Here is a 10881-nt window from a genome sequence, read left to right on the forward strand (position 1 = left end):
AGTTACTTAAAATGTAGCTTAAATGAACACAGGCTTTCTATAGTTAGAATGAAAACTCTTATCTACCACCTCTAGGTGAAATATATTATTATTGCAACTTGGAATCACTAAAGTTGAGTTAAAAATACTGTATTTTATGTGAGAAATGATCTTGCAACACTACATTATAAATAAAAGACACATTGTGACAAATCCTAATTTAACACAATGCACACTGTCTATAACACATGAGGTTCCGTCCAAGGTGCCCCATGAAATGATTGGTCCTTCTGAATATTGATTCTGATTTTTAAAAAATCTTATGTAGGTGTTTTTAGAATTAAAACAGTTGGCAGAAATTATGAAAACTTGACTTGAAGGTTGTTATTTTATATATATATTTTTGGGGGAGGGGCAGAGTCTTGCTCTGTCGCCCAGGCTGGACTGTAGTGGCATAATCTTGGCTCACTGCAACCTCTACCACCCGAGTTCAAGCGATTCTCCTACCTTGGCCTCCTGAGTAGCTGAGATTGCAGGCATGTGCCACCAGGCCTGGCTAATTGTTTTTTTGTATCTTTGGTAGAGGCAGGGTTTCTCCATGTTGAACTGGCTGGTCTTGAACTCCTCCTGACCTCAAATGATCCACCCGCCTTGGCCCCCACTAAGTCCTAGGATTACAGGCATGAGCCACCGCACCCAGCCATTGTTTTCATTCATTCATTTGTTCACTCATTCATTTATTTATTCAGAGTCAGGGTCTCACTCTGTCATGCAGACTGAAGTGCAGCGGTGGGACTGTGGCTCACTGCAGCCTTGAACTCCTGGCCTCAAGTGATCTTTCTACCTCGGCTTCTCAAAATATTAGCATTACAGGTGTGAGCCACTGTGCCAGGCCCAATTACTATTTTAAAAGGTAAATGTTTCAACTATGGCAAAGCCTTGTGGCAGACTTAGTTGTATATATAGACTTTTGAGATTTGATTGCCATTGAAACAGCAGGCAAAATTGAACACTAACGATAAGTTAGATGTAATTAGTTGCTGCCATTTGCTCAGAACATATTCTATAAATATGACTCATCAAACTTTCTTTGCACCTATTTACATTTATTTACCTAGGATAACTGAAATGACAGATGAATGCTTGACTGCTTTTAGAGACAAATGTCAATTAAAAGTTTACATGAAGGGTAATGGGGACATTAGAGCATATACATAGTATTTTGAGGCAACTTCATATATAGTGGGTAGACAGTTTTGAAAATTGTCTGAAAATTGATCTGAATGATCAATGTGAGAAGTATAAATAAAGGGAAACACATTTATATTTGGATTGGAAAAAGCATGTTTTAGGCCTTGGAGTGGTGGGTATAGTAAGAGGTCCATAGAATCATGGTAAAAATAGATGCTTCCGATCTAGCTTTGGAAATAAACTGTCTTATGAAATGACACTCCAATATGCAAAACGCTTACCTTCATTATTGACAATTATAGAAGCAGTTCCTGTAGCAGCATCTTTAGTCTGATATGTAAATTCTGAAAGAAAAAAGAAAATTACAATCACATGTATACAGACTGGCATGGATAATTTATTTTAACAATTTCGATACAACACTAATACTTGGAAAAACTTTTTAACCTTTAACCATCTGGAATGATAAAAAAAATAAGTAATTAGTGCTAATTTATACCCATCATTTATACAAGAAAAATAGACAGCTTTATATTTAGTTGCACCTTTTCTCTGCATTAGTAACAACCTACCAAACTGCTTCTACTTTCAATTCCAGTTATTCATAATTGTATACATATGCATTTTTCTAGACCAACACACTTACGTTCTTCATTGAAAGGAATGTCAGAGTTGAGATAAAAAGTAAAGGTCAAACCTATAAAATGAACTTGTCTGATTATTTTCATTCTCATAAGCTTGGTATTTCACCAAGAATCAAGGTCTGGCATATAAACAGAAATGCTGACCAGGCAGCCTTTGGTAGCAGCAAAGAGCCCTGAACTGGAGTCAGAAGATCTTCATTATAGTCCTGGCTCTAGCTCCAACCATGTGTTTTTGGAAAAATCACAGAACATCTCTGGCCTTCAGTTTTCTCTTCTGTGAAATAATGGTATCAGCCTCTATGGCTTCTAATGATTGTTTCCAGCTATAACGTTCAATGACTTTTCTTCAAACATGTTCTGTGAATGCAGCACCTTTTTCTCCTTGTCATTTGTCACATATCCATGAGATAAAGGTTTGTAAATTCCTACAATTTTATTCCCATCTGGAGGAATGTACATGGAAGAATCAACCAAAGGACATTTAAGCAAGAATGGACAAAGCCTGTACATAAAAATTCTCTGGCCAACAGGGGAAGGTCTACTAATTCTCTAGATTCAATTTTTCACATCACAAAATCACAGAAAAAAAGCTATAAACACTAACTTTAAAAAAGATGGGAATTTTACCTGTAGAAATATCATTCTGTTTTAAGTTTTCTATATAATCATTGCCAAAAGAATCTTTGCCAACCTGTACCAAAGAAATAATGAATATTAGATCTTTTATAGTTAGTAAAATGCTAACAATGTAGTTTTTAGAATACTTAGCATTTTAAAAGGGCATATCTGCACAGTACTTTATAAACATTAACTAATTAATTTTCTTAAGATGCTAGGCTTGATTGCAGCCCATAGAATTGTTACATAATAATGTTTGACTTATAGCCTATTTAAAATGTGAAGTACTTAATGAATGTCACTCATTAAGTCAATTTCATTTTGAGCTGTTCATGTGATAATTCCCACGGAGATGCAATTGTCTACCATCTTCAACCCTCAATATTTATAAAGAATCTTAGCTGTTTGTACTTCACTGTAAATATGAGCATCCTTGTCATGACTTGCCTCATGTTCCAGAATCTTCTTATCTTCTCCTTTGACACTGACACGTGGGGGCAAAGAGAAGGAAATTTCAAAGGCCCCAGCTAACTTGGGTAACTTGATATAACAGAATTCTGTTTTTGCATCCTAACATCTATTTTGTTAAAGGTATTTCAGTTTTTCCTTTGGACACCCATTTCTGTCCCATTCTATAGACAACGTGATTAGGTTGAACAAGGAACCCAGGCCTGATTAAAAAGTGTGTTTCTTATAGTCCCTGCTACTTGGGAGGCAGAGGTGCAGTGAGTTGAGGTTGTGCCACTGCACTCCAGCCTGGGCAACAGAGCAAGACTCAAAAAAAAAAAAAAAGGGTGTCTTACCAAAAAAAGGGTGTCTTACCACCCTGGTCACAGTGATGGGTTCATGAATGGGCATGTGACCTAAATTAGTCCAATAAGACTTAATCCTGGGACTTGAAACTACCAGGGAACACAAGTTTTCTTCCCAGTAAGATTGCTGGCTGTAAAATAATGTAAGCCTGAAGCTACTGGGGCTTACCACGTGGAGGTAGCTAGAAAGAAAATAGAGAAACATAATAGAAAGCAGGAGGATGGCAGACACAAACAGACACAGACTCCTAATGGACCCCTAAGTCTCTGACGCCAGCTCTGCCATTGGGCTTTTCAGTTACATGAGGCAATACATTATTTTTTAAACATTTATTTATTTATTTTTGCTTAAGCTATTTTGAATTGGGTGTCTATTGTCTATTACTTAAAAAGCCCTGACTAGCTTCAGACCGGACACAGGGACTCACACCTGTAATCCCAGCACTTTGGGAGGTGGAGGTAGACCGATTACCTGAGGTCGATCACCTGAGGTCAGGAGTTTGAGACCAGCCTGGTCAACATGGTGAAACCCTGTCTCTACTAAAAATACAAAAATCAGCTGGGTGTGGTGGTGCATGCCTGTAGTCCCAGCTACTTGGGGGGCTGAGGTAGAACTGCTTAAATCCAGGAGGCAGAGGTTGCAGTGAGCTAAGATAGTGCCACTACCCAGCCTGGGCGACAAAACAAGACTGTTAAAAAAAAAAAAAAAAAGTCCTGACTAGCTTTAAAACTAGTTAGCCTAGAAATACAGATCTCCATTAAAAAAAAGAAAGGAGGGCCGGGCGCGGTGGCTCAAGCCTGTAATCCCAGCACTTTGGGAGGCCGAGGCGGGTGGATCACGAGGTCAAGAGATCCAGACCATCCTGGTCAACATGGTGAAACCCCGTCTCTACTAAAAATACAAAAAAAAATTAGCTGGGCATGGTGGCGCGTGCCTGTAATCCCAGCTACTCAGGAGGCTGAGGCAGGAGAATTGCCTGAACCCAGGAGACGGAGGTTGCGGTGAGCCGAGATCGCGCCAATGCACTCCCGCCGGGGAAAAAAAAACAAAACCCCGCCTCAAAAAAAAAAAAAAAAAAAAAAGAAAAAGAAAGGAAAAAGCTAGTTAACCTAGTGCCTAGTGTAACTCTGAACCACTGAACCATAATTTAAGTAGCTGTGTTTGTGCCTGGATCCTGTGACCAAACTCTTGCTTTGTGGTCCACTTCGGTAACTGATCTCTCCCTGTTTCTGTCAGCATGAGTGTGTGCCCTAATCATCTGTTAGCCCTCTTGCTCTTTCAGAACAGGCACTCTTCTCTGCCTGGCCAGCCATTTGCAGGGGCCAGACCTTTAGGTCTCTGGCTCAAAGCCAGAAAGCTATGATTGCAAGGCCTTTGATACCAACTGCTGGCATCCTACCAACAAATCCCTACTGTCCATTTCTGGCCTCTGTGGTGCTGCAATCACTGTGCAAGTCAGGACACCCCTGTTATCTTTTCCCATACCTCTCTAAAGCTAACCATTTGTCTGACTGCTACCTTGGCTGGATCTTGGATTGAATTCTACAGTTGAATCTATAGCGGAGGTTGTAAATTGGTGGGTTGAAGGTTGAATGTGACTGCTAGATATGTTTCATCTGTCCTATTATTGTTTTCTAAAAAATAGGCTTTAAAAACTTGTTTTAGGTTCTCAGCATAAGTGAGTAGAAAGTACAGGGTTCCCATATACTCTCTGTCTCTTCCTGCAATTAGTATCCCCCACTATTAACATCCTGCAACTAAGTGGTACATTTGTTACAACTGATAAACCTACATGACATATCATTATCATTAGAACTCCATAGTGTACATTAAGGTTCACTCTTGGTGTTGAATATTCTACAGGCTTTGACAAATGTAAAATGTCATATACCCACCATTATGTACCATACACAATAGTTTCACTACCCTAAAAATCCTCTGTATTCTGTATATTCATCCTTCTCTCCCCACTAGCCTATGGCAACCACTATCTTTTCATTGCCTCCATAGTTTTGCCTTTTCCAGAATATCATACAGTTGTAATCACACAGTATGTAGCCTTTTCAGATTGGCTTCTTTCACTTAGTAATATGCAACTAAAGTTCTTCTGTGCCTTTTTTTTTTTTTTGAGATGAAGTTTTGCTCTTGTTGCCAAGGCTGGAGTGCAATAGCATGATCTCAGCTCACCGCAACCTCTGCCTCCTGGGTTCAAGCAATTCTCCTGCCTCAGCCTCCCGAGTAGCTGGGATTACAGGCATATGCCACCACACCTGGCTAATTTTGTATTTTTAGTAGAGTCGGGTTTCTCCATGTTGTTGAGGCCAGTCTCGAATTGCTGACCTCAGGTGATCTGCTGCATTGGCCTTCCAAAGTGCTGGGATTATAGGTGTGAGCCACCATGCCCGGCCTCCCCTGTGTCTTTTTGTGCCTTGATAGCTGATTTCCTTTTAAGGCTGAATAATATTCTATTGTTTGGATGTACCTGAGTTTATTTATCCATTTACCTACTAAAGGATGTCTACCAAGTTTGGGAAATTATGAATAAAGCTGCTAAAATATCTGTGTGCAGGTTTTGGTGTACATGCCCTGCTATTTTTGTTTTTAATTTTAATCAGTTCTAAATATTTACATATTAGAAGACTTCAAAAAAACAGATTTCCAGGAGGTTCTGAAAATTCAGAGGTTCTGGTAACACTGAGTCCACATTCCTGCAAGGCAACCCACCTGGAACTGAGAGGGGAGTACCTTAAAGTAGGCATAGGCTCTTGACTTCATCACAGTCCCTATCTAACCTACTGCAATTTCTGTTACCTGCTTGGCTCCTGTAGGCCTGTAGGCTTGCCACCTCTGGACTGAACTTCTGTTTTTCTGTCCTGCAGGTGAGCATTACTTCAGTGGATTATGTCTCTATCCAAGTTTTAGTCACTCCTGGTGTCTTCTATTCTTCCACAGAAAACTGTTCCTTTCTGGATATATCAATAGAAAAAAACCTGTCTGTTTCCTTGCCATCATTTCTGAGAACTTAGAATTCCTTTGCCCTCTCCTCCACCAAATCAACCTCACTTGTTTTTCAAGCATCAACTTAGGGTCTACCTTCCCTAGTCTGGCCCTTGTTAATCCTTTCATCTCCTATAACATTCTCATAACAGATCTCCTGTAAGATTCCTAACCAAGCCCATAGTTCAATACAATCTTATATTGTTGGCAATTTCATATTTGTTAGTCTAGTCATCTTTTTTGAGATGGAGTCTCGCTCTGTCACCAGGCTGGAATGCAGAGATGTGATCTGGGCTCACTGTAATCTCTGCCTCCCAGGTTCAATCAATTCGTCTGCCTCAGCCTTCTGAGTAGTTGGGACTATAGCTACTTTTCTTTTGTATTTTACAAAGAGATGGGGTTTCACCATGTTAGCCAGGATAATCTCGATCTTCTGACCTTGTGATCCACCCGCCTCAGCCTCCCAAAGTGCTGGGATTATGGGCATGAGCCACCACACCTGGCCAGTCTAGTCTTCCTAAAAGCTTACTGGAGACTCTTTAGGATTTAATCATACTAGTTGTCCTTCTGTTCATTTTCCTTGGACCCATCTTGTAGTCATGGTAGTCATGTTTCATTCTTCAAGGAACATGACTACAAGCACCCAAACTATTCTAGAATGGTTCCATACAAGGTTTTGTTTCCAACAGCCTCCTTGAAGGCACTCTCACACTCTGTTGGCTATAGCAGTGAAATACTTTTGGGCAGAAAGATTCTTGGAAACCTCCATAGTCTGAGATAGCCTGCCTGTGTGAGTTTGTTCCACATGATGGAAGCCTGGTCAAGAGCAACTATGGACAAGCACTTGCACATAAGCCAAGGCAACTCTCAGAACTCAAATGCTCTTTGGGAATCCCAGACTCACTTCTGTCCTGAATATTGTAGAGTAGTCCCATCCAGCAGAACTTTCTGCAGTGATGAAATGTTCTATATCCGTGCCGTCCAATAAAGAAAATGGTTTCTATTTGTTCTGCCCAATACATATACTCAAAATACAGACTATATGACTGATGAATTCAATTTTTAACTTTGACTTCATTTAAATCTAAATATCCACAAGTGACTAATGGCTTCTTTATTTGACAATGTAGCAAGGGTATGGAAAGCAAAAGGGCTGAGTGTATGAGGAACAAGAGGATTTGTTCCAGCTAAGGGTGCTGAGGTGCTTCTTTCACTCTTACCACTGGGATGGCTCCTTCTGCACTGAAGGAGAGCCTTGGCATATCTTCCAGAGTCCAAAACTATGACCTGAAGCTGAAGAGGGCAACTTCAGTCAGTACCATAACTTCTATTTTGCAAAATGATTGAGGAATGGTTGTTCAGGCTGCTTGGAATCTTCAAATGGCAGAAACCATCTAGTAATTCTGCTCTTCAACATATATTTGGGGGTGAATAAAATATAGAAGAGCAAAATATCCTACCCAAGGCCACTTGAAACTGAATATTCTGCTCAAGAAGTTATCACATATATTAAAACAGGTTACCAATTTTCAAAGCATTAGAATACAGAAAATATGATTAACACTAAAACTAAGATGAATATAATGTAATCCTTGTGACTTAAGACATTTTGTGACTTTTCAGTGCCTGAGGGGTATAATGAACAGCTAGCTGAGGAGACTAAGCTGCATTTGTTGTCATACAAAACCCAGCCATTGCTTTTTTGAATAAATCCTTCATATTAACTTTTAATTTGTCATTTGTGGCCTTACAACAAAAGACATAATAATAATATATAAAATCTTGGTTATTTAAGCTTGCTTGTTGTTTAAATCCTAGATAAAGGGGTGTTTATCTTAATAATGGCCTTTAGGCTAGGCACGGTGGCTTATGCCATAATCCTAGCATTTTGGGAGGCTGAGGTGGTAGGATTCCTTGAAGAGAGGAGTTCAAGACCAGCCTCAGCAACACAGCAAGATGTCATCTCTACAAAAAATTTAAAAATTAGCTAGCTGGGTGTGTTTCTGCATGCCTGTAGTCCCAGCTACTCTGGAGGCTGAGGTGGGAGGATTGCTTGAGCCCAGGAGTTTAAGGCTGCAGTGAGCCATGACTGCACCATAGTACTAGAACCTAGGCAACCTGTCTCTGGAGAAAGAAAAAAGGCCTTCAAGCATGGTGATGCACACCTGTAATCCTAGCACTTTGTGGGGCTAAGGTAGGCAGATCGCTTGAGCTCAGGAGTTTGAGACCAGCTTGGGCAACATGGCGAAACCCTGTCTCTATGAAAAGTACGAAAATTAGCTGGGCATGGTGGCATGTGCCTGTAGTCACAGCTACTTGAGAGGCTGAGGCAGGAGGATCACCTGAGTTTGGGAAGATTGAGGCTGCAGTGAGTTGAGACTGTACCACTACACTCTAGCCTGGGCAACAGAGTGAGATCTTGTCTCAGAAAAAATAAAGGCCTTTAATATACAAAGTTAATGCTATAATCACCATTATGAGGCCTGATTATCTGAGAGTGGTGAAAATAATCCAGTTACTTTCTCTAATTTCTACCATTTTTTTCTTATATAAGGTGTATACTATTTGTTTGGTTATAGGATCATTTGTTTGAACACATGGCCAAGCATTCCAATCAACATAGCCAACTAGTTTTAGCTAGCTGTCTTTCAACGGAGTTCAGGAAAGGACAGATTTCACTTCATTATATATTACCTGGAAAGACCTAGTGACTAATTTTTGATCTCTGAAAATGAAAATCTCAATGCATGATCACATGATTCTCCCACAGTAATCTAGCACAGAAGGTACTTTTTGGTTAAGGTGATGGATACGCTAATGCACTGCTTTTCAAGCTATGCTATCTGTGGAGAAGGACTGGTCTTTTTTTTTCCTTTTCTTGCTTTCAATCCATTGTGGACTAACAATTTCATAAAATACAATAACAATGAGATGAAAACAAAAAAGAGTCATACAAACTATAAGGCCTAATTTATTATGACTATTATATTCAACAGCTATAAATTTATTCTGTCAAATTGCTATAAATGATTCTAACTGCTTACTCTCAATTCCTGTACTGTTTGGACCAGTGATAATTTGCATGCAGCCTGGCACTAGCCTGAGGACCGCCTTCATGCATCAAGTTAGGAGGCTAGCAGGACTTATTTTCCAGCTGGACCCTGCTGGTGGAAGCAGAATCTGGTAAAAACATGGTGCAGTGAAGAAGCTGGCTGAAACCAAGGAAAGCGACCTCTAGTTGGCCTCACTGCTCATTAGCACAAGACACTCCTACTGGACCCATGATAGTTTACAAATGCCATAGCAATGGCCCAGAAGTTACCTTACATAGTTCTGGAAACTCCCCACCCTTTTTCCAAAAAGTTCTGAATAACCCTCCTCTTAATTAGCATATAATTTAATGTACATGTAAATATAGTTGCTAACAGCCCATACACTGCCCTCTGAGCACATAGCCTATGGGTTAGCTCTGCACGGCTAAAATCCACTATGGTACTAAATGTTAGATGACTAAATCAGGGCATGGTAGATGTGTAGAACTTTCAAATTTGTACAGATGCCAACATAAACCATTATAGACAAACCAGAATAAGACAATTAGTACTTTTGCTTTAATCAACCCCCTAACTGGAACATTTCCCAAAATACAGGCCCCTGCTTCTGTTCCTCTCCCATCCACTCATATGGTTTCAGGATTCATTTCCCAAGTTCAGTTCCATAATTCAAATATTTCTCTTTTTCATTTCTTTCTTTGCCTCAAATTCAATGGACCTAAAATAAAATCCATTTCAAAATCTTAGGGTTGGAAGAGATCCCAGGGGACATCCAATCTTGACTTTAATGGCTACATAAATAGCTTCTATAAAGCTTCCAAGAGGGAGGGGTTCTCTATTTTCTCCTTTAACGTCTCCAGCTCTAGGAACTCCCCTCTTCCCAGGGAAGCCATTTTGGGTGGATAGTTTCCAACACCAATTCTATGTCCAGGTTTTCCTAGACAGGAAATTATATCATCCTCTTTCCAGTTTCCAGGTCCTCTTAATTAAGTCAGCACCATCCGATTACTCCCCAAACCCTTCATAGCTAATCAGGTATGAGATGGGTCAGGCCAAAGTTTTTAATCAGCCCCCTCTCACAGCTCCAAAATTCCTGGAACATAATTAATTGCTGATTAATTGCACCGATATTTTAAACCTATAAAGAGCTCAATCTTAGCAAAAGAGGGTTTCTTACTTTGAATCTTATGCTTCATGTGATGTTTTTGACCAAATATCCATGTGAAAATTATGTTAATTGTAAGTTAGAAATAAAATTACAGTTCGCTAGCAGATGAAGTGATAATTGTATAGTTTATACATCATTTAAAAACTCCTGTGGAGAGAAAAGTGCTGACTGCAATGAAAAATGACATTTCAGAGAATTTTTGGTAAAATCTACATAGTTCACATGAGAAACCTCATTCTTTTAAGTTTCTTACATTTTTCTTACCCTCTAAAAATTTGCAGACCCAGCCTCACTTTCCCTAAAAATCAAACAAACACAATCATCTACCTTTCCTGTTATACTAACACTATAATGCTAGCAACTTAAAATTTCATAAAAAATGAAAAATGTGAACCTTTGGCAGCCCATTTCATTTGAC

General features: G+C 39.6%; 1 protein-coding gene across 7 annotated transcripts in view; it reads right to left on the reverse strand.

Moving 5' to 3' along the window:
* RBKS (ribokinase) overlaps positions 1-10881 on the reverse strand; it is a 99003-nt gene that overhangs the window by 55174 nt on the left and 32948 nt on the right. For all 7 annotated transcript variants that reach the window (XR_004257250.1, XR_004257251.1, XM_032239493.1 and 4 more), the window contains exons 3-4: positions 2442-2505; positions 1452-1514 (exon numbers count right to left, since the gene is read on the reverse strand). Coding sequence is in view for 5 of the 7 variants with exons in the window: in XM_032239493.1 (XP_032095384.1) it covers positions 1452-1514; positions 2442-2505 (127 nt within the window). In the remaining 2 variants the exon portion in view is untranslated. The remainder of the gene's footprint in view (positions 1-1451; positions 1515-2441; positions 2506-10881) is intronic.

This window comes from Sapajus apella, unplaced genomic scaffold, assembly GCF_009761245.1.
Source record: "Sapajus apella isolate SASKATOON/1434 unplaced genomic scaffold, GSC_monkey_1.0 scaffold44, whole genome shotgun sequence".
Lineage (NCBI taxonomy): Eukaryota > Metazoa > Chordata > Mammalia > Primates > Cebidae > Sapajus > Sapajus apella.